Source organism: Lutra lutra, chromosome 6, assembly GCF_902655055.1.
Source record: "Lutra lutra chromosome 6, mLutLut1.2, whole genome shotgun sequence".
Classification (NCBI taxonomy): Eukaryota; Metazoa; Chordata; class Mammalia; order Carnivora; family Mustelidae; genus Lutra; species Lutra lutra.
The window spans coordinates 135080225-135104950 of record NC_062283.1 but is presented as its reverse complement, the minus strand read 5'-3'; the positions used below and the strand labels follow the sequence as shown (position 1 = coordinate 135104950).

At 41.2% G+C, this 24726-nt stretch overlaps 1 protein-coding gene across 3 annotated transcripts in view; it reads left to right on the top strand.

Moving 5' to 3' along the window:
- HS3ST5 (heparan sulfate-glucosamine 3-sulfotransferase 5) overlaps positions 1–24237 on the top strand; it is a 150363-nt gene extending 126126 nt beyond the window's left edge. For all 3 annotated transcript variants that reach the window (XM_047734486.1, XM_047734487.1, XM_047734485.1), the window contains exons 3-4: positions 13324–13462; positions 17138–24237. In XM_047734486.1, the coding sequence (XP_047590442.1) occupies positions 13356–13462; positions 17138–18068 (1038 nt within the window). In that variant the 5' untranslated portion in view covers positions 13324–13355 and the 3' untranslated portion in view covers positions 18069–24237. The remainder of the gene's footprint in view (positions 1–13323; positions 13463–17137) is intronic.
- The last annotated feature ends 489 nt before the right edge of the window (positions 24238–24726 follow it).

Here is a 24726-nt window from a genome sequence, read left to right as displayed (position 1 = left end):
AATCTGTAAAATGCCACACAAATGTTTAGTAGTATTATGGATTGTACTTTTATGATGATTTAGTGGAGAATAGGAACTCTTTCTGTAAAGGTTTCAGGAAGTTGTACCCACTCAAATTTCTCTAAATTTTACATTAAATATGTTGAATGTTCTGAGTCTAACTTGATAACTTAAATGTGTACATTCATATTTATGTATAATCAGTCTACTAATGGTTTAATTCTTCACTTAAAATGTTTAATGTTAAATCAGCATCATTTTCAGTCACTATAAAAGAAACATATGGCAGTGTTACAGAGATTAAAAGAGGAAAAAGTCACTGCAGAGAAGGGATAATGAGAATGCCAATCAAATAAAAAATTAATAATACATTATATGTTAATAAAAAATTTTAAAAATTAATGATAAAAATACCACCATACTTCTAATTTATTTATGGCTTTAAAAGACATCATTTCTGGGGCATCTGGGTGGCTCAGTGGCTTAAGCCTCTGCCTTCAGCTCAGGTCATGATCTCAGGGTCCTGGGATCGAGCCCCGCATCAGGGTCTCTGCTCAGCAGAGATAAATAAATAAAATAAAATAAAATCTTAAATAAATAAATAAAATAAAATCTTTTTCAAAAAGACATCATTTATTTGATCTTCACCAAAAACAAAACATTTATGAGAATGGAAATAAGATTTGAAAAATAACCTTCTGTCTGGTAGTGACTATTACACTTGATTTTCCTGGGCGGGAAGTGGGGGAGGTGATAAGTAGAACTAATATTATTATAAAACTGACCTTAGCTATGAAAGGCAGAGGGAAGAGCTTATCCAGTGAACTTCATCTTTTTAACAGCATGAGCCTAAATTACTGGAATGAGCTACTTGGACCATGCTATATTAACTTAAATAACAGTACACTTGTTACCTCTCCAACTCACACTTCTCTGTATAAACACTAGATTAAAGAAGGAAAGATTCTACTTCTAAACTCATCAGCAGAACAATTTACTAAACTCCAACAACTATTGAATGAACCGAAAAGAAACTTTCAGGGGAAAGACACTCTTCTTCCATAAACATTAGTTACATATAGCAATGAGATACTGAGATTAGGAGTAATCGGAATTCTACGCCAAAATACAATTCAGTTCCCATCTCTTTCCTTAAGACATTATTCCACTAAATGAGACCCCTGAACAGAAGCAGAATTAACTGGCTCCTTTTAAGTTCGATCATTACAAATGCAAAATGAGTATCTTCCTGCAGACAGAGAGCCAGAGGACTACTCAAGCTAACACAATAATGGTAGCTGCGTGTGATAAATTATGTATGCATGATATCAAAAGCTGAATGGAGGGAAGAAATGGAGAACCCATTTGAAAATTTGGAATTTGCTCAAAGCTGCTCCTGCAGTATTTCCCAGGAGGATAAGCACCAAACGCAGTGCGGTAATAAACTCCACCGTTCTGTATAATTTATCAACTTTTTTCCTTCTCATTTCTAACATTGACCCTTCATGGTTAACTGAAGAAACAAAGAGCTAAATAGCTTCCTCAGTCATTTGATAGAGCAATTATGAGCATCCTGACTGATACATTTTCTGCTTAATCTGCTAACAAATGGTGTCCATTTTCCTCTTAATCTACACCCTATCTCCACATTCGACTTGACACACGCAGAACACCGCTTCCATGCCCTTGTTCTTGTGACTCTTCATTTGTTTCTTTCTCATTACAGCTCTCTTATGTGATCATTATAATAGAAGAAAAGCGAATTCTTTATGACAATTTTCCTCAGCTGCCCTTGGTTAATTTTTTTCAAAATGTGATTCCTATGGGTTCTCTGACAGCTGGGCAAATTGAAAGCTAATCAGTAGAATCTTTCTTAAGTGTCCGCATCTTTTCAAAGAAATTTCATGTCTTAGAATGAGAGGATTGTTTTTCACAGGAATAGGCATTATAATGTGCTGTAGCCATCTTGAAAGGGGTCAAGCTGTTTAAAACTAGGGGATAATAAGAAAAATTGAAATTTACCTCAGGCACTAATTTCCCCCCTACTGCAATTGTTTTTACTTCCTTACCCATTAATCTATCATTATAAGAATACTCATCTAGTGCTCATCTAGTGGCACCCCTTAGAATAAGAGAACTTTAGACCAAGAAGGAATTGTTGAACTCATCATTTCAAAGTCCTTTCCTTCTTGCGTGAAAAAAACAAGATATGGGAGGTTAAAAGATTGACCAACAGTCGCATAGCAGGTGCATAACTTAGTTTGAACTCCCTAGGTTGTGTTTTTTTGGTATTTTGTTTTGTTTTGTTTTGTTTTGTTTGTCTTGAAGGGAGGAGGGAATGGGGAGATAGTTTTCTGCCCATGAGAGGAGCAGATGCCTATAATCCTTAAGTCTCTTTGTTTTCTCATTTGTATGTTAGCGATGATGATACTGCCCTCTTCATCTCACAGGATTTCCCACCATTAGTCTATTGTAATGAAACCCCTGCGCTGTTGTGTGTGCAAGTGTGTGTGTGTGTGTGTGTGTGTGTGAACATCATCCTTGTATGGCACTTGCCCCATTGTGGATTGTACTTAGGACTATAAAGCTTTGTGTGTCCTGAAGGCAGATGCCATTTTCCGTATTGGGGACCCAGGGAAGATATGGGCCACAGGAAAGGTCACAGAACTTAAAATAAGTGAAGGGGAGTGGAATTCCCAGCTGTGTAAGATGACCTAAAGATTGGTGTTTTTATGTGATGGGGTTAAGACAATGTCTGCCTCCTGAAACCAAGCATCTGGAAAAAGGAGGTACCACTGTAACGAGTTATAGTCAACACACAAGTGATCTATTCTTTGAAGGCTGGAAGATTGGACTGTAGCACTGTATAACTGTGTACATGATCTGTACAGCCCAGCGCAAAATGAAAATGTGGGACCTCTTGTTCAGAAATTGAGGATCTCAGGACTGTGGCAAGAGAGCATTAAAAGAAGCATGGGATCCTTCTGAGGACAGAGCCCCATACAGACCCACAAGTCACATACCCATGATGCTAGTGCTGTTTGGTCACAAGCACTTAATTTGGCCAAGTCTGGTCTAACAATGCTCAGTGAAGTCTTCACTCAGCAAAGGCTTTTGAGAAAAGGAGTCCTGTTAAAGGAAGAATAGTACCTTTTAGAGAATGGTTTGCCCATTGCAACTTGGATAGGAGGCAGGAACATTCCATTGGTAAAGTGGGTCTTAGGGCAAAGGGAGGAGTCTCTGAGGTCCTGCAGACCCTGTGCTCCTGGGAATTTTCCTTCACTGCCATTTAAGAGGATCTGGGCTCTTGTTTAAGGGAAGATGCAGTTTCCTTGCACTTTCATCAAGAATTGGCCCTGATTACTAGAGGACCACAACAGGCATGGTCTGTGTGTCTCTTGTTCTCTATATTATTCCTGGTGTCTGCAGTGCCTGACACATGGTAGGTGCTCAGTACACATTTGTTGTTGACTAGTGATGTACGTGGTTATCTTAGTGTCAGAATTTGGTGGAGCCCTTCTGGCCTTGAAAGGAAGATCTGAGAGTCCAAGGAAAGAGGTATCTCTGACAATAAAAAGAGTAGAGGGGTTTTTGTTTTGTTTTGTTTTGAAGATTTTATTTATTTATTTGACAGAGAGAGACAGTGAGGGAACACAAGCAGGGGGAGCAGGAGAGGGAGAAGCAGAGAGCCCAATGTGGGGCTCGATCCCAGGACCCTGGGATCATGACCTGAGCCAAAGGCAGACGCTGCATGACTGAGCCAATCTAGGTGCCCCGAGGAGAGTTTTGAAGCATGGTAATAATACTGCAATTTAAGAAAATGGTAGCCTGCCAAGCCTGGACAGCTTTTGGTATAATCTTGCATACAAACCAATATAGATTGTTTTATAGATTTGTTCAATATTTTTAAGATTTTTAAGACCTTCTGCTGTACTGTTCTTTCGTTATCAATGTTGCTATAAATAATAGCACTGTATTCTTTTTTAAGTTCTGTTTTTTAGAGAACACAGGCTGTGGCAGAAGCAGGGAGAAACTGGGAGGAGTCACTGAAAGCTGAGGAAAGAGACCTAGAAAAGTGAAAACAGTAAGGGGCCTCAGAAATGAAAACGGATGCCTACAGAGCTGCAGGAATATGAGGAAGCTAAAAGAGAAGGGGAATGCGAGAGGGAGGCCCCCTCTCTTTCCCTGACTGCATCTGGTACCACACTGCCCATGCAGCAGGCACACAGGAAAGACCTGATTAATGACTGTGCTCAGGAAAATGAATGGAGTACGATCAGTGGTGTGCCGGTAAATACTTAACAGCCAGCTCTTGGGGAAGGGGATGATTTCTAGTAATTGTCAGTTTCAGTTGTATAACTCCTTTCTCCCTCCATGTCCAATGTTGAGCTACCAACATGAATTCACTGAATGTGAAATTAGGAAGAAATGCACAGTAGTATCTTCACTGTACAGATACAGTGGACTTAATCTCAAAGCATAGATAAGAGTAAAATGTAGTATGATAATTGGGAAATAATGGGGTTTTAAATATTTATTGCCTTTGTTTTAATTTATTTAGTAATGAATTCCTATAATGTAACTCTTAATCATGGCATTAACAACTGACTTGCCAACTACAAACCAGCCCCAGCACTCCAATGGATGGGACATCCCTGGATGCTATTGATGTTATATAGAAAGAGATTTTCCAATTCTTTTTTCATTAAAGAAACTGAGAAAAGTAAAATATGAGACAGGATAAGAAAAGAAATAATAAGTTATTTTCTGTGCTAAAGGTTGTAGATGGAGGTGTAGGGGGTTATGTGGAGCTGCAGTGGAAAGGAGCATGGAGTCTTTCAAAACCATGCAAATGATAAGGACACAATAAAGTGTATTAAGCCTGGGGTGCCTGGGTGGCTCAGTGGGTTAAAGCCTCTGCCTTCGGCTCAGGTCATGATCTCAGGGTCCTGGGATCGAGCCCTGCATCAGGCTCTCAAACCGCCCCCCTTCTTTCTCTCTCTCTCTGCCCACTTGTGATCTCCGTCTGTCAAATAAATAAGTAATTTTTTTTTAAAGTGCATTAAGCCTGAGGGCAACATGATCAAATTTCTGTTTGGAAAAACCACTCTGGCATCAGTAGGGAGAACAACTGAGGCAGGAACAAAAGTAATGGTGGGGAGACCATTACTCCCATTTAGGAGCCTGTAATACTCTAAGGAAAAGAGAACATGGTTTGAAGTAAGGCCGTCACAGATGACAATGCAGAGAAGTAGGTCAATTCTAATAGTATTTTGGAGGTAGAATTTTACTGGCTGATTGAATGTTAAGGGCCAGATGAAGCCAAGAAGGAACTCCAAGGTTTTCAGTATGGGCAACCCAGTGGGCAGAGGGGATGCCATTCACTGAGATAGAAAGGGGAAGAACTGAGAAAGGTAGGATGGGTATGAGGTGATAATAAGAGGTCACTAACAGATTTAACCACGATCTTATGGAGATCAGACTTAAGCATCTGAATCAAGCAGCAGTAAAAAGCAATGTTATTTTGATAATCTGCTATAAAATTTATCAAAAGGAAAGTCAGTTCTTAAATTACGGAGAGGAGAGGTGAGGTTCCCATGATCTGGTTGGTTTAATGGTGTGGTGAGGAACCTCCATACCTTTTCCACAGTGACTGCCTCAGATTGTGTTCCCACCAGTAAAGCATGAAGGTTCCTTTTCCTTCACATCCTTGCCCACACTTATTGTTTCTTGTGATTTTGACTTTAGCCATTCTGACAAGTGTGAGATGATATTTCGTGGTCCTTTTGATTTGCTTTTCCCTGATGATGAGTGATATTGAGCATCTTTTCATGTGTCTGTTGGCCATCTGGATGTCTTCTTTGGAAAAAATGTCTGTTCATGTATTCTTTCCACTTTTTAATTGGATTATTTGGGGGTTTTGGTGTTGACTTGTATAAGGTCTTTATCTATTTGGGATATTAACCCCTTATTGGATATATTACTTGCAAATATCATCTCCCACTCAGTGGGAGAAGTTGGATTCTTGTTTCATTGATGGTTTCCTTCACTGTGTAAAATCTTCATGGAGGTTCCTCAAAAAATTAAACATAGAAGTACCGTATGATCCAATAATTCCACTATAGGGTATTTACCCCCCAAAAATGAAAATACTAATTTAGAAAGATAGATGCACTCCTATGTTTATTGCAACATTATTTACAATAGCTAAGATATGGAAACAACCGCAATGTCCATTGGTAGACAGATGAGTAAAGAAGAGGTGGCATATATATATACACACAATGGAAAATTACTCAGCCACAAAATGAATGAATAGTGCCATTTACAAGGATGTGGATGGAGCTAGAAAGTGTAACGCTAAGTGAAAAACATCATTCGGAGAAAGACAAATACCATGTGATTTCACTCGTACGTGGGATTTAAGAAACAAAAGAAAGAGGCAACCAAAAAATTGCTTCTTAAATATACAGAATAAAGTTATGGTTACCAGAGGGAAGGTGGGCAGTGGAGGGAAATGGATAAAAAAGGTGATTAAGATTACACTTATCATCATGAGCACTGAGAAAGGAACTGTTGAATCACTATATTGTACACCTGAAACAAATATAACACTGTATGTTAACTATACTGGGAATAAATATACAAATAAATAAACATTCTAAAATAGACAAATAATCAATCAGGGACATTATCTTGACAAATTACCTCATTTCTCCCTTAATCCAAGAAAAAAAAATCTGAAAAGTCTGTAAAGAAATTTAAAAAAAAATGTCATAAGGAACGTAGCAACCAAAAACAATAGAAGAAGCCAAAGTAAAAGAAATCATATGGTGAATATGAAAAACACTTTGTAAGGTTTTAAAAACGTTATTTTCCCATAGGAACAGCACCTTTCATTTTCATCTTCATTATCATCACTTATGAATATTTTCCCTTCGTTTTTCCCGGTTCAAAATATCCAAAAATGTCCCTGACGCCTGCCCCCTGCCATGGGAATTCTTTTCCTCTTTTACTTTCTCTCAACTCCCCATCTCCTCCTTCAAGGTTCGGTGGCAGGTAATCTGGGTGGCACTAAGTGGTTTTGTCGGCTCTCATCAATCAGTAAACAAGTATTTATTAAGAGTCTCCCAGGGGAGCATCCAAAGCTCCACGAGTGGCATTGCCATCAAGGGGCCACATGCTTTGGCATCAGCTAATTGTGAATTTAAATTCTCCTTCTGCAGTTACCAGCCACATGCCCTTGGGTAAATGACCTGCTCACCTCTCTGCTCTTCGGTTTCTATCAGAAAAACTAAAATAGATCATACTAAACGGTCACATCGTGTAACATGAGATGATAAATGTGAAAGAAAGTAACAGCATACTGCTCAGTAAGTGTAGTTCCTGTCCACTTCATAAGGCTTCTCCTACGTGAGCTAATACTCAACAGACAGTTATGATTTCCTCAGAATAATTCTGCTACGGGAGTTCAGTCGTTTTTAATGAACTTCACTGCTATTGTTTCTGTTGCTGTTTTTACTGCTACCAGGGGCTTGTGGTAACCATGTCTACAAGCTTTTGAGCAGCACTTGAACGTATCTTTATTATTATTATTTTTGAGTTCCCTTATTTCTTTGTTTCAGCTTGGGAATCATTTCTCTCTTTGCTTAGTGCTGCTTTTAAGAAACAGCCAGATGTCTATACAATGTGTCGTTTCTGGCCACATACTCTGTTATTTAGATACTCTGCTTTGTTCAGCTAAGATACGGTGTCTATTAAAGCTTTAGTAATCTAGGGAAACTGTAATTGTACTGTTCTTGGCACACCAGATGAAAAAAACTGGAGATGAAGGAGGGCTTAAATGTCACTGTAGGTCTTTAACCTTTATTTTATTCATAAAAGGAAATAATAAACTTTTAAAAAACTTTAATTTTATATAAATTGCCTATTACCAGTATGCTTTCTGCGATGAAAGATTATTAAGATATCCATTAAAGCTGGCATAGCTAAAGGGAAGGAACTTGGGGGTTGAAAAAGAGGTTAACTTTCTCCCCAGTTTAGCACAATTTTTGGTAAACCGTGGATGGTGTGACTTCTCTTTGGTTTGTATGCTCTGACCAAGACCAACAACTCCCAGCTTTTCAGACCCCGCCCTGGCAGATGCTGAGGCACTTCATGATGATCTGGGAAACCAAAGAGGCATCTTGCATGTTAGATCAACCAAGCACCTTTGGTCTTCCCCGAGCAGGGTTTATTCAGGGGCTGCTAGGATACGTTCTCTTAGTATATAGTCTGAGACTGACTACAAAACAGAATGAGATTTTACTTCCTGTGCCCTAGACACACTTACTAGAAACTATTATCTTGGACTCTTCATTTCTGAAAAATTCCAAGTGATTTCCACCTAACGCAGTAAGTGTTGAGTTTTTGTCTTTGTTTTTGGTAACTCTTTGCTTTGCCAAGCTTTGCCATCTCGCTTTGAAGAGAGAATATAGTGTTAGGATTCTAATAGTTAACAGTAGTTTCCATTAAAAGTTCTTTAAATTGGGGTGCCTGGGTGGCTCAGTGGGTTAAGCCTCTGCCTTTGGCTCAGGTCATGATCCCAGGGTCCTGGGATCGAGCCCCGCATCGGGCTCTCTGCTCAGCAGGGAGCCTGACTCCCTCTCTCTGCCTGCCTCTCTGCCTACTTGTGATCTCTGTCTGTCAAATAAATAAATAAATAAATCTTTTTTTTTAAGTTCTTTATATTAAAAAAGGTTTCTATTTTTCACAATCTAATTATATTGTTAGTGGGAATACATTTATTTTATTCTCTTCCTCTTGAAAATGCTCTGCAAGAACAAATATTTCAGCTTCCTGGTGATATTTGTCATGCTTCATTTTTGTAAAGTACCCAAATATTCATAAAGTTCTATCCCACATTGTCTTACTCAAGGCTTAAGTCATAATAATCCTGTGAGATAGACATTATTATCTTCGTTGCACAGATGAGGATACCAAAATTTGGAGAGTTTCCATTATAAAACTAAACCAAGATGTTACTCAGGGTCTTTGACTCCCAATTCAGTGGACTTTGCACCTCACCACAGAGGACTAGTTCACATTAGCTGAGCTTTTGAATGAAAACTGTCATTCTCCTCAACATCCTCAGCTGACAAGAGGATGCTTTGGAGGGTGCCATGGGCCTGTCATAAGGAGAAGAGGGGATGTAAACAAATGTTTGGAGATACCGCAGTGAGCCTATTTAAGGCATCCAACGGAAGCTAGACTGGAGGTAGGAGCTTACCGCATAGAGCAAATCCTCCACGGTGACAGCTGGACTTACCATAATGGGAGGGTCTGTAGGTGGAGTATTGGTGCTTTTGACAGTGAAAGATCCTCCTGGGTGGCGGAAAAAATAGTGGAGTCATATTCAGTAAGGTTTCATAACCTACTGTTTACCAGATGGCATGTGCATCTCGGTAGAAGGTTCAATAGCTTGTTGTGATATTCTTGTAAATCTTGGGCTCCTTCCCCCATAGCCTTCATAGCCCTAGTCATTCCCCCCCACATGCAGATGTCTCCCCAGTGTTATCCCTAAGCCCAGCAATCACCCTTCATTTCTGTAATTATCTACACAGCGGACCTGACCCACTCCCACCCACTATGGACAGTATATTGGGATTTCTCCCCAAATTGCCCATCCACCAGGATCACCCTCTCCAGGAAGTTATTAACAGGATCTGGAAGTCTCGAAGGAGGAAATGGAGGAAAGCCATTCTGGGCCCATGAGGAAACTGATGGAAACATAGAGATCAGAGCAAAGAGGTGTGAGAAGTAGTTAAGCAGCTGACCGGAAGGCCACAGAGGCTGGTGTTGGGGAGTGACAAGCAGGAAGGAGGCTGACCATCCAAGCTGGGCCCTCAGAGGGAGGGGCCTGTGCTTTCAAGAAGAGATTGGACTTGATCCAGCAAATAACCAAAAAATAGATGAGGGAAGAACAACCTGTATGAGAAGAATAATGAGACTATACCAGCCATAGGAAATGCACAAAGAGAACATCCCCAAATGTTAAGAAATAAGGGAGACATTAAGTTTCTCCCTAAGACAAGACAAGAAGAAATTAAGGAGAAAGAGTTTCCTAAACTCCGGTGACTCAAGAGGAAAAAAAAAAAAAGGTAGAAAATGACTATGACTAAGGTTTGTGTGTCATTCACTCCACTGTAAAAAAAAAAAAAAAAAAAAAAAGGGTAAAACATGATGCAAGATTAATTCAGACCCATCCAGTTGGAATCTCTGAAGGTGGTGGCAGGTGTGCTTTTTCTGAAGTTTCTGCTCTACCATAGAGACCCCGGAGCCTATGCAGCAAAGCAGAGCGATTCCAGGCTCACCACCCTTCAGTTAGCCTTCTGGTACTTCTGATCCAGCAAGCACGGCTAGCCCATTGCTGGGAGATGTCATGATACCCACAGACGAAGGCAGCCGCTCACACTCATCCAGCACCTACAGCAATGGAGGGCTCACTGCAGCTGTGGCTGCCCAGACCCCCACCACAGGAATGCAGAGGCGGTTGGAGATGACCACACTGGGCTGTCAGCCCAGAGGCCCTGCCTCCGGGAATTGGGAGGTAGCCCCAGCCTTAGACACTGGGTGACCTGTAGCTGAAGACCTACCAGAGTGCCAGTGAGCCGGGGAACGTGCTGCAGAGTGTGAAGCAGGAGAGTGTGGGCACTCCGTTCCGGTACTGGAGGAGGCCAAGTGGCTTCGCCAGCCTTCCTCTGAGTTGCTTCTCTGTATGGGGCTGCTGACCCTCCCTAAGGCCACGGGACAAGCACATTTACCTCTGCTCTTCTCATCTGTCCCATTGGTAGCTGGCCTTCTTCAACTACATAATAGCTCTTTGTTCTCTGACCATGAGTACATGTGAAATTCATTCACACTAACAAAAGATGACATATAATCCCTTATGTTAGTATCATAGCAATAAATTTGTGTCCAGTGATGTTCCTGGTAGAAGCCTTGCTTCACTTTCACTGTGGGCCTACAGAGTGGGGAGGTCAGAGCCTGTCCCCACTTTATAGATAGGGAAAGAGAGGCCCTGGACATCGAAGCAGCCCCACAGACGATCACAGAGCTACTGGAGGAAACCATGACTAGGGGACTTGAGCAGTTTTCTTTTCTCAGCCCTATTGCTGCAGTATTTGCATTTCAACAGGGATCGGAGCCCCCCAGCTAATGGCCTGTGGCTCCAACTGCCAACTTCAACATTAGACATTAACCTTGAGACACAAAATTGACTCTTCAGGGCAGCCCTGAGTCACACAGCGCAAGTTACTGCCTTTGCCTTTGCATTACCTCTGCCAGTTGTGTGATCACGGGCAAGTTAGAGAAAACTGCCTGAGCTTCACTTTACCTGTTCATAAAGTGGAAATAACTTCATCGAGTTTTCTTTTTATCATCATTATCATCATCATCATCATTATGTTATGCTAGACACCGTACAGTATATCATTGGTTTTTGATGTAGTGTTCCATGATTCATTGTTTGTATATAACACCCAGTGCTCCATGCAATATGTGCCCTCCTTAATATACTCATAGGGTTTTCTGTGAGAATTTCCTGAAATACCTCTTTTCCTTCTCTTCCCCATTTTACCTACACACAACACAGGATGTGCTCGGTCAAAACCAACAGGCTCACCCAGTGTCTGCAAAGACCCTTTCTATCACCTCCTCTCTGCTTTGGCTCCTGGCCCTTCCTCTGTCCCCCTCAATTCCTGTGTCCAGTGACCATCTTCCTGAGATTCTCAAACTAGCCAAGCCTTCTTCCCCCTCGGCATTTTTGTGCACGCCGGTTCCTCTGCCTGAGACCCACTGTGCCCTCGTCCGCCCTCCTTGTTTCTCATCCTCAGCTGTCAGACAAGGTGTCACTTCTTCAGGAAAGACTGAATCACTTCCTCCTATTATTCTTTCTCATTACTTCCTATAATTTTCCTCTGGTAGTATAACTTGTAAGCATATGTGAATCTGATGCTTACTGGTTTAATATCCGTCTTCTCCACTAGACCATAGACTCCCATGTTGGCCACCATCTATCTCTTTAGCACCCAGTAGAGAATCTAGCACATAAGGCACATTCCATAAATATTTGCTGACTGTTGGATAAATGCTTCTCTGACCTCTCTCCTTTGGGATTCTTCTTAAACTCTCCTCACCAGATCATGCACTATATTCCACAGAAAAAGCATTCCCATGGAACTCACCTCCCCAACCATTTCTTTATTTTCGTTCCTCAACAATAATGTATATAATATCATGAATTAGGTTGTGTTCTCTGGTTGTTTTGCGATTTCTGCTCCTATAATTAGTTTTTCAAGGGCTAAAACTCTTTCAGGATCTTTTTTGGAATCCTTCATAAATCTAATAGAATCGCTGGAAATGTTCTTGGTGGTCGGTAATCTCCTGATGAGTGGATGAATAGACCAGCCAATCAATCCTAGTATATCCCTTTCCACATAGCAAACATGGAAATACCATTGCAAGAAAATAATTTCTACCCATGGCCCACTGCTGGAGTCCCTCTTCTCAGGTTACTATTTTGAGTTTCAATAAGAAACAAACAATCTTATCTTGAAAGGGGGATTGGATTTACTTTGTAATAAGAAAGACTGAATTGGAAGCTTGCATTTTTTTCCCCCAAATTTAATAATAGAACTAGTAAAGCTTTACACTCCTCAGCCAGCCTTACTTCAGGAATAAGAGTACAAAGCTTCCCGGTAAGCTTTTGTCATGATAGAAGAGTGAAACCCATATCACCAAGTCTGTGTGAATTCATTGAGAGCCAGCAGGGGGTCACACAGCAGGGGAATCTAGTCTGCGCCTGTTTCCAGAATCAGTCAGTCCAATCTCGGACTGAGCAGAGGGGGCAAAGGGCAACATCAGGTTACTTGGAGCCACTGTCCTCCGACATCTGAGGTCCTGATAGTCATCACTGATGACCTCGGAGAGTAAAGAACTAGCTTTTGATCTCACCCCCTTTACAGTTAGAACAAAACAAAAAATCATGCAAGTAAATATATAGTATAATATAAGCATTAGTTCACTTTGACAATTGCCCAGCAGGTTCTTTCTAGTTAGTAACTTCCCCCTAGTTTAGCATTTGATCTTATACCAATGGCCCAGAAAAAAGGAAGACAAGTTTGGGTAAATACGTATAATTGAACATTGTCAAGGTCAGAATGGGATCTTTTCTCTATGACACCTCACTTAATCGCCTCTGTTCCCCCTCCATGGCTTTGTGACAAACCACAGAACCTATTAGAGACAATTGTTGATGAGTCCCCTTCTCTTCCTGTCTGTCAGGCTGCAGAAGTCCTGAAGGTTGATGGAGGGCCATGCTATTCAAACAGCAGGCGTGGCTCAGACAGAAGCTGCTCGTGCTGGGAAGCCTTGCGGTTGGGAGTCTGCTGTATCTAGTCGCCAGAGTTGGGAGCTTGGATAGGTAGGTAATCAACACATATGTATGCCCGTGTGACTTCAAGTGTCTCTTGATTTAAACTTCCTTAGGACATAATCTTAAATCTATCCATTTGTTTTCTTCTCTCAAAATTCCCAAGAAACAGGCTTTCCTGCAGTATTGATTTTGATTTATTGAGCCTTTAAGAGAAAGGGCTCCAAGTTGCTCAAACCAAGGTGTTCGTCAAGATCCATTTGTATTCTGTGTGCCTTGACATTTGTTTTCAGAGAAGGGATAAAGCCGTATACAGTAAAAATGTCATTTATTAGAGCTCAGTGTGGTCTGTATGCATCTGGTTGTTGACCTCTAGCCATCGCAAAATTGTGATGTTGTAGCTATTTATCTTCATTTTGCAGTTTATGAGGGAGCAATTAATGTGCTACCATGAGCGTTAAGATTATGTATGAGCCTGGAAAGGAGCTCATCAAGTTTGGAATCCATTGCCTTGGAAAGATGGCTGCAGGCTTGGGGAGTTTTAACTATGTAAATTAGGTCTGGTTTCCAGGAGCTGAAAGTACCAGATGAGGAGGCTGCCACTCAGGGTAATTGCCCAGAGAACAATGGAAAATCCAGGGAAAGGAAATTTACAGAACTAGCACTTGACTGTAAATGAGCAAACCGTTGAGAGGTACTAGACTTGCAGAAGGCCAGGCAAATAACAGCTGCCCTCCCACTGAGTACCTCTGGACTGTCTCACATTCGGTATGATTGGAAGAGACAGAAAAGTTAATTTCTGAAATGCGAAGCTCCCTTCTTTGCCCTTTAAAATGAATTATTGCACTGGAAAGACAGAAGTATGTTCTCTATGAATTCAACTCCCATTTTCCATGAAAATCCAGCCACACTTACAATGAAAATATTTTCCTTACAGTTTTCCTTTTCTAATCTATAGATCTTATCACTAGGTTATTTAACAAATAATATTGCAGTGGTTTTATTTTCCTTCAGCCAGTGTTAGGTTTGACTGGTAAAGTGAATCTGTCTGATGCTTTTCAACTCAAAATTCCTAAGTGAACTTCCCACTCACCGGTTGCTAAGTATGGGAAATGGTATAATCCAGAGCTTGTCACTGACTTTAAGTAGTTCTCTAAAGTGGTACTTGATTATTAGTGAAAAGCCTTGAGGTGGGCACTACTGTCCTATATCCCTAATGGAACTTTTATGTCAAGTTCATCCCCTACGCTTAGTTAGCTTCCAGTCATTTCCTTTTTATTGAGTAATTGATCATTGGATCAATGATTAGCACAGTAGTTATTCAGTTGAAGATTCTTTTTATTTTTTTTTAAGATTTTATTTATTTATTTGACAGAGATCACAAGTAAACAGAGAGGCAGGCAGAGGGAGAGGGGGAAGCAGGCTCCCCGCTGAGCAGAGAGCCCGATGTGGGGCTCGATCCCAGGACCCTGAGACCATGACCTGAGCCAAAGGCAGAGACTTAACCCACTGAGCCACCCAGGTGCCCCGATTATTTTCATTTTTAACTTGGTGTCTCTTCTCTCTAATGGGATGGGTTTGGGGCTTTCCCAAAACCTCTCATTTGAGAGTATGGACAAAATTACGTCTGAAATCAACACACACTTCCTTAGCCCTATCCTTTAGTAACTGAAGACCTGCTCTCTGGGTGAGGGGCTGAGCTCTCCCTTCCTGTCCTAAGATCCCATGTTTTTTTTCATATCTGAGGCCCATGCTCAGAATCTACTCTTCAGGAAATGGTAATAATGTATTTTCTCCTATGGTGAGTTAGGAAGTCAAAAAAGCAAAAAACTGCAGGATTTGAGCTCCCAAAGTGGAAGGTAGAAAGAGGAAGGAAGGAAAGAAGGAACGGCCCTTTCTAGAAGTAGAGAAAGTCTTTCCTGCCCTAATAGGACAGAAACGGTCTATTTCAGCCTCTCTTGCAGAGTTCTGCAAGAGAATTAAGTCCTTGGAGAAAAGGATTTGACTACTTCCTCAATTCTCCCAAGGATGGTACTAACATCATTCTAGATGCATTGGAGAGAAGTCCATCCTTTATATCCAGTGGATGCTGTAGGGAACTGGGGCTTAATTCTCAACTACCCAAGAAGAGCTAAAAGATGAATTTGTCATATCCCCATGTCACAATTTTAAAAATATTTTTGACTATGTATGTGTTGCTACTTTTATATCTTCCATGTAGAGCTCTAGCATATTTATCTTATTAACAAATTTATAAAAACAAAATTCATGTTAACCTAAAATATTAAATGTGATTCCCATCTTTATACGATTCCATATTTTCATGTTTTTTACAATGAGCATGAATTGTTTCTAAAATCATAAAAAACAAACACCACAAATAATATATAAATTATAGTTTTCCATAAGCCTTATGATAGATAGACGTCTAGACAGATGGGCAAACTCCTTTCCCTCAGTTCCGTAGAATGCTGTGGCATGACGAAGTTTTCCTCTTCTCCCTTTAATTATAAACATTACAGAAGATGAGAATGGTACAGTAGGTCTCTCGAGAAAAGCAAGAGACAGCCTCATTAGCTAGAAGCTTCAGCTGGAGGATTGGCTTAGTAGCATTTTGACTAATCTTATACCCTTTAGCAAGAAAGCTGAAATGCCTTTTCAGATAAACTTGGGGAAGTTATAATGAATTTCAGCTAGGTTCCAGACTGTTACCCAAAAGGAAACACCATATGCCAACCCTAGATATCGGCCATGCCAAATCAAGCCGTAACTCAATCTAATATCATTACGATTGTTATCATGCCTTTCTCTCTGAAAAAAGCAGTGGTGGTTGCTCATTATTTCGGGCAACGCTGACGTGGAAATCCTCCTTTCTGGCTCCATCCACTGCATTCCCTCCTTCCTACGCTTGAGTCCCTGATATCCTTGGGCTTGGCAGGGAGGACCCACAGCGTCTGGCTCTGCCAAGGTCTGGTTGATCTCTGGTCAGGCATGGGAGGTGAGAGACGGCACTTGGGGATGGCAATGGATTTGTTCTCACATTCAGCAAAGTCAAACCATAATCCCAACCCCTTTAGACAGAAAGAGAGAGGCAGAAGAAATACAGCATTTACCTAGCTGTCCCCAAGGCCCATGGCAGGAATTCTCATAGAACGCAAAGTTCAGCAAGTCTCAAGATTGGATTTTTGAAGGTTGACGATACAACTAGCCACAGGCTGAGACCAGGACCTCTATTAGATTAGATCTCAGATTTCTAAGAGCCACATGAGTGCTGCATAGTTGCAAGGAAGTCATACCCTACGGAACGCAAAAGACACGTGGCCTCCTAGCCAGCCTTCGCCCTCTTCAGCTCAAGATGCTCCTCTTCTACCTTTCACGTTTCCTAAATGATGTTAACTGCTGAGCTGTTAAAAGGCTATTAGTATGACTAGTGTCACATGCCTGTCCTGTACTGCGAACATAAGTACATGCTGTAGTCAATTAAGTACTTGACGAATAAAAATTTTAAGGAGCACTAATAAAAATAATCCCATCAATTATGTGTGCTCCATTTAATACAGGATTGCTTAAAATAAAATTTCCCAAACATATGTTCATTATGGATTGCAGCAGGCTGGGAACCAGTGGTTTTATTTATGCATTGAAAGTCTTACCCCAACTAGGGAAGCAGAAAAATGATACGTTAGTCACCATGAGCTTCTAAAAGCTTCTGTCTGTTGCTTTCAGGCTACAGCCCATTTGCCCCATCGAAGGCCGATTCGGAGCCCGCAGCCAGGCGGAATTCCCTCTCCGAGCCCTGCAGTTTAAGCGTGGCCTGCTGCACGAATTCCGGAAGAGCAACGCTTCCAAGGATCAGGTTCGCCTTCATGACCTGGTCCAGCAGCTCCCCAAGGCCATTATCATTGGGGTGAGGAAAGGAGGCACCAGGGCCCTGCTGGAGATGCTGAACCTCCATCCAGCTGTGGTCAAAGCCTCTCAAGAAATCCACTTTTTTGACAATGATGAGAATTATGCCAAGGGCATTGAGTGGTACAGGAAAAAGATGCCTTTTTCCTACCCACAGCAAATCACCATTGAAAAGAGCCCAGCATATTTTATCACGGAGGAGGTTCCGGAAAGGATTTACAAAATGAACTCATCCATCAAGTTGTTGATCATTGTCAGGGAGCCGACCACAAGAGCTATTTCTGATTACACTCAGGTGCTAGAGGGGAAGGAGAGGAAGAATAAAACTTACTACAAGTTCGAGAAGCTGGCAATAGACCCCAATACCTGCGAAGTGAACACAAAGTACAAGGCCGTGAGAACAAGCATCTACACCAAACATCTGGAACGCTGGCTAAAGTACTTTCCGATTGAGCAATTTCACATCGTCGATGGAGATCGCCTCATCACGGAACCTCTGCCAGAACTTCAGCTCGTGGAGAAGTTCCTAAACCTTCCCCCGAGGATAAGTCAATATAATTTATACTTTAATGCCACCAGAGGGTTTTACTGTTTGCGATTTAACATTATCTTTAATAAGTGCCTGGCGGGCAGCAAGGGGCGCATTCATCCAGAGGTGGACCCCTCTGTCATTACCAAATTGCGCAAATTTTTTCACCCTTTCAATCAAAAATTTTACCAGATCACTGGGAGGACATTGAACTGGCCCTAAAATAGTAAGTCCTATAACACTATGTGTTGTGGCTGGAGACACACAATGTCTCCTCTAGATTAAAATATGCACTTTTCTTAGACACAACTATCCAAGTCGTTTTTTCCATGTATACCTGTACATACACAGTGTGTGACCAAATATAAGATCAATTCTTTTTCTATTGAAAAGTTACAAAAATTAATTTGCTGTCCGAGTAGTTGCATCTTTTAAGCTATTTACAAAAAGAAGAGGTGGTGGTATTGGGGGAAAGTGACTTCAGCTCTTCTCAAAAAGCTTAGTCTTCCTTTGAGTCAGAATTTGTCACCTGCCATTTTCTTAGAGTTAAGCCAAAAGATTATGTGTGAAAACGTACCAATGGCTGTGAAGCTTCGGGAAGTAGAGGACCCAGTTATGCATTCTTTTCTAAGGGAAAGCTGGCTCTTTAATCCAGTCACTGAATCGGTGCCGTGAAAACAGAAAATACTGTTTTCTTATTATTTGAAAGAATGTCATATCTCATAAAATTGACATTGTCCCAAAGTTCCTGTGGTGATTTTGCACTATTGTTTTCTCGTATAGACCATGGTGTCACTTGTAGCATGTCAATCACACTTTGGAAAGTTAAAGTCCTTTTACTTCCATGTTCTATGTCAACAAAGAGAAATGTCATGTACATAATGTATATTGTTGTAAATACTGGTTTCACACTAAGTAATTCTATTTTGTAAACTGAATATGGCTATTTAATTTATTGTGAAAATTAAATTTATCGTGGTATTTAAACATGGAATGGATTAAAATTACTCTATGTGCAACCTTTTTTTTTTTTTTTAAACTCGGTTTTGTTTTACACGCCCCCTGCTGGCTCCCCAAATCGAAGCTGTTCACGTGCGTATGAGCGCACTTGGAAAGATAACGCTTCTCCGCTGGATTTCTGTACCCTTGTGAAAATGTTTTTATGAAGTGAGGTTGAATATATTAAAAAAAAAAAAAAAACTCAGCCATCTGGAAATCTAGTCATAGAGCCACCTCAAAGAATACTAGCTCTTGTGCTACAACTTTGTAACAATTAATTTTCATGCAATTGCTGCTGTGTCGGGAGAGAGACAGAACTATTTTAACATAATCAAGGCATAGAAGAGTCACAATTTTATTTGAACCTCTAATCAGAGTCAGACCAGTGGAGAAATTAAATAAGATTAGGAAACTTGTGTGGCCTCTGTACTGAAAGCTGCTGATGCTTCACAAATGAATACAAAGTCTCAGAAGTCCCTCTTTGAGATGAAAAAAAAAAAAAAATCAGTCTGCTCAGAAATGATCAAATGCATAGTGCTGTTGTATGTTTACTAATGTAAACATCCGGCTTCTATTTCCATCCAGAGAAATTAATGCTAAATTGGGTGTGTGCTAACATCAGATACACTGTATCATGCTTAAATATAATTCCGAAAACCCTGGAAAGAGGTGTGTCGACAGCAACACAAAGACGGATTTTTCCAATCATGGCTACTTATCCGGTAGAAGATGTTTGAGTGTTTGAGGGAGTTTTGTTCAACATCACATTGAGCGTGCCTAGAGAAATCAGCGAATTACAATGGGTTCCCTTTTGATTGTAATAAGTGTTGATTTTCTCCATGAGTTGTTTCTCCTGTCCAGTGACTTGATGGTGAACTTTTCTAAATAAATAGCCCTTTCCCCTCTGGTGTCGGTATATATTGCTTCTCAGGCTAGAGCCTTAGTGATCATCTCTCCCGTTTCAACTAGCAATGATGCCGTTCTCTCAGCATGGAGTAGGCGTGACACCGGCACACGCTGACAGACCAGCTTCTCCCTCACCATGCAGCGACTCTGGCGAGAGGGTCTCGGGTCTAGATGCCAATCCCTTCTCCCTCAAGCCATGAATGAAATCAAACATAATGAATGTAGCATTAGATTTCCTTGTGCCTCAACTGTCAGCAAGCTCTGAATACTACATTCGAGGTCATAATCACATGCCATCATCAATTCTATGGGAACTCTTTCTAGAGCACTGCGTAGCTCGTACCATGTTATAACAGTAACTGTGAAATTATGCCTCATTGGAACACGGGTGTTTCCAAAAGTCAGCCTGAGTATTCCACCAATAAAACTGATAAATGGCAGCCTTTTCCTAGGCAACGAGAGGAATTTTTCTAAAACAATGAATAGAAATTTATCAGTAATCATCTTTTATGTTCTACATTTTTCTTAAATTTTGCTGCAGTTTCCAACAATGTGTATCTCAGAGTTTATTCCAAGATTCTATTTGACTTATACTGACTTTTCTCATTGGTTATTTTTGGCCCAGTAAGCCAACATTTCTTCATCACACTCAGAAAAAAAGGGTCTGTGATTTCCAATAGTTCCGCTTCCTGAATAAGTTTGAGAATTGCTTTAAACCTTGGAGCCTCCCCACAGGGGCCTAAATCAAAAGGCCTGGACTGGGAGGATGTTTTGGAAATAGGTTTCACTGCACTGAAAAAAAAAAACAAAAAAAAAACAAAAAAACCAGCCACAGCCACTGCTGACTGAGCAACATAGAAGTAAAAATCCTATAACTTAGTAGCTTACTTCCACTGGAGGTTTTAAACCTCCTTGTTTAGAAAAATGTTTCCTGTTGTCACCAAATAAGCAGCAGACCTCTAGAGAAATGCTCAGCTCATTACCTTAGCCCTACCAGGTCTCTCTTGAATAAGTCATTCCTTTTTCATCATGAAATCTCTGTGTTCCTCCTGGAGGCTTGGTGGCACCATACGGCTTTGTGAAATCGTTCTAACTGCAAAGAGGGGAAAAGAAAAAAAAAAAAAAAAAAACTTTAAGCAATGGTGAAGTTTCTGCTGGACCAAAAATGCTGAAATGACACCATTTTGGAAGGCAAGGAATTCTGATTACAAATACACAAACAGGAATGAGAGTCCCAAGGGATCAGAGAGAAAAAGAGACCTACAGACCCAGAGGCATACATCCCCAGTTCCAAGTCTGTCCCCTACTCATCCTGAAATCACCTCACAGAAGCCCTCAGTTGATGAAAACACTCTCTTTCCCTACTAACCTCACCGCCATACAGGAAACATCTAAGACTTTAGGGTCCTTACTTGTGGATGAGAAAGCAAAGGCATGTGAACCATCATAATCACATCTGATCTTAGACTTGGCACCTTTCATGTGCCAGCAAGAACCCTCACTGATTGCCACCAAGGCTGACAGGGCCTCACGAGAGCACTGTTTGGGCGCTGCACCTGGTAGAAGGGCCCTGTGAGGAGCATTACCCAGGGCCCGGGGGGGGGGGGGGGGGTGCGTGTTGCTGCTAAGGCAAGGTGGGAACCCAGGACAAGGGAAGTCCACATGCCAGCCCCGCCAGTAAGTTTTTGCTTTCTCCAATTAGCAGTTAGCCAAATTGGATTGCCTCCATAAGCCTGATTTGAGAATTTCCCAGGGATGGAGAATTTCAAATGATCGTAAATAGTGTCTTCCTGCTGAAGTCTCTTGTAATCTTTTGGCACACTCAGCAGCATTCTCTGCTCAGGAGAACAGTCCACAGTGTAAGCAAAAAAGCAAAAAACTTCGCCGAAAACATTCCCCCTAAAAATGACTAAATACGGCAAAATCCTAGCAACTGGGGCTAACAAGGTGAAACTATAGAATATCTTCAAGCACACTCATTACAATTATTCCCAAGGGGATGAGCCGCAAAACTACCCTGTCAATATATTGAAAAATATCTAATTGCATCTGCTTTATGAAATAAAAGCCTCTCGATTGGCATAATTTCTTTTTTCTAAATTGGTGTTCCTCAAGTATTTCAAAACAGTCTGTTCTCTTAAGCAGGTTCCTCAGGCCCTCTAACATCTGTTTATCAATTTTCACAGGAAGCCTTTAGGGCGAGGCCAAGGATGAAATTTAGGCCCAAATAGGGTCATTCAGTAAGGTTCTAATCAAGGGTGCCTTACTACACGTTACAAATACAAATGCGAATGCACTTTCAAAGATTTCTTTCCAATGACATTTTAGGGTACCTTTTAGGAATAAGAGTGCTGTTTAATAATAATTCAAAATGGGGTGGGGAGCAGAAGAGGCAGAACTGAGCTGATGACAGTGTGCATTCCCATAGAAAGCCCCTGACTGGTATCCCAAAGAACGAGTGTCTGTTATTTACAGGCAGCTCAGCTGAGAAGAAACACTCTTTCAGGTACAACACATGAGCAGCAGCAGACTTGGTACCTGACAGGTCTCCTTCTATCCCTCCTGAGTCCATGAACCATGTCAGTCTACCAGGTCTTGGGGAGCCATTGGTGAAAGGGCTATTGTTTCTAAACACACATGCCACCCCCACTTTAAAAGCAGTCCACCTCGAAGGGGAGGGCTTCCCCGTAGCCTGGTAACTTTACAAAGAGCTGGCTCACCTCCAACATTTCCGAATGCACAGAATTCTGCTTCCCCTGTCCTTTTCAGACAGATGCAGCATTGCTGGCTTGGACGATACAGGGAGGGAGCCAGGAGCCCAGGAATGTGGGCTGCCTTTAGAAGCTCGAAAAGGCAAGAAAATGGATTGCCCCTAGACCCTCCAGAAGGGAACACCTGCCAACACTTTAATTTTAGCCCAACGGAGCTCGTGTTGGATTGCTAGACCGACAGAAATGTCAGAACAGGTTTGTGTCTTTTTAAACGACTGACTTGCGGTGATTTGGTACAGCAGCTATAGAAAACAATCACAAAATAAGAAACAGAGTCCTCTCCAAAGTGCTGGCGTGTTTATACAGCTGATGCTCCTTCGTCTTCACAGGGTGATGGAGCAGCAGGCATCAGTCCCAAAGGGCATTTCCAAACAAAGCAAGTAGAAGTCCTGAAGGACAGGGGTACCCTTGCAAGTTCCCAAGGGCAAATGCAGGCAGAGTGACCCTTGAGGGGACAATTCCCTGGTAATAAAAAACAGAGCAAATCTCATTCCTTCTGGGACACCCCCCGGAAGCTCAAAGGGTACAAAAACAGCTTAGTGGTAACTCGCAGAGAAGCTTATGACAAGGTATACATTATGTAACAGTATCTTTAACATGAAGGTTTGTACACTAGAAAGAGAAAATATTTCCAGTCTTTTCACAAGTCCATAGAATCTAGCCTTGATCCAGAATATCCAAAGTCTCCAAAGCTCAGAGCCGGGAGACTTGGGTCTTTTTCAAATTGGTCCCAGGACCTCCTCCAAATGGCCTCAAACATCATCCTGTAAAGAAAACAAAGAGCTGAGATGCTTTCTCCTGGGATTAATGAAATTCAGAGGCACTTACTGATCACCTAGTATGTTCCCAGCTTCTGAAAGATCTAGCAAACAATGACTAAAGGTCACTAGAAAAAGCTAGCGTTAGAGGAGTGACCAGAAAGCCACCCTCCAGAATTCCAGCCCGGGACTGCTTGTCAGGAAGTTTCTAAATGGTTCTCTTTATTATTTATGTCTGCCTATTTCCTTAAAGGATTTGAGGTGGTGATTTTCTGATTAAAATTTGTTTCTAATCTCTTTCTAATCTTGTTTTATTGGCTGCATTTCATCCCTCTTGTACTTAATCAACCTTGAATAGTAACGTGTATTGAGTCTGTATAAAAATATGAATTAGCATTAAAATTAAAATGTACACACATTTATTACACATGTACTATGTATGGGCATATTTGTATTTGTAAGCTTGCTGAAAGAAGCTAATGATAATGGTTCATTATGGGAATAATCAAAACCATTCTTTTGTTAGCGATTACCTATCAAATTTGCACAGCTGCCTTTTAAAAATTCCATTCCAAAGGTGTCACAGTCCTGCCAAACAAAGTGAATATGCATAAAGAAAAGAAAAACTCGATAAATTAATATTTCACATCCACTGATCTGGAAACAAATACTTTGATAAAGGAATAAAATTTGCCTAATTAAAGTGTCGCTACATCGCGTATAAGAAGTATTAATGGTAGAAAGACATATGTCTAGCTAATTCGAGGATAAGGCAGGTGCTCACACAGGAAGAATTATTCACGCCACGACCGTGTACATGTGCATGGACACACGTGTGCATGGCTGTGATTCTCAGCAGTTCTGGAACAGTGTCTCCTCCCCATGTGATTATTGCGTTACTTTGGCTTGATCGCCGCCATGTGTCTTCCGCCTGAACTGTATCAAGTTTCTCTGAAAGCACAATTAAATTGAAAGATAAATTTAAGAACAACATGTTTACTTGGTATTATTATCTGTAGCTGTTGTGTTTGAGGCACTAGTGTAAAAAATGGAGTGAAATTCGTAGGGACACAGAACGTGGAATTGACAACTCCCTCGGGGTGGGGGGGTGTCTTTGGGAACTCTGTGCTAACGGTTCAAACAGCAAAGGAGGCAAACGGCATTCATTTGAGGGGAGTGGTCAGAATCACAAGGACAGAATAGCCCCAGTGCTTGGCTTTTCATCCCCGGCCCCCTCAGGGGAAAGACTACAAAGGGAGTAAACTCACACTGAGTGTCATCTGTGTTTATACACACACACTAACCAGCTGAATTCAGCCACACAAACCCTCATTTTGAACAGTGTGTTAAATTGGCCAAATTATTGGTGACTAGGATCATCTTCAAAAAAGTCACTTTAATCTTTTCAAGTTCTCCTTCAAACAATGTCTTTGAAATATTTGGAGA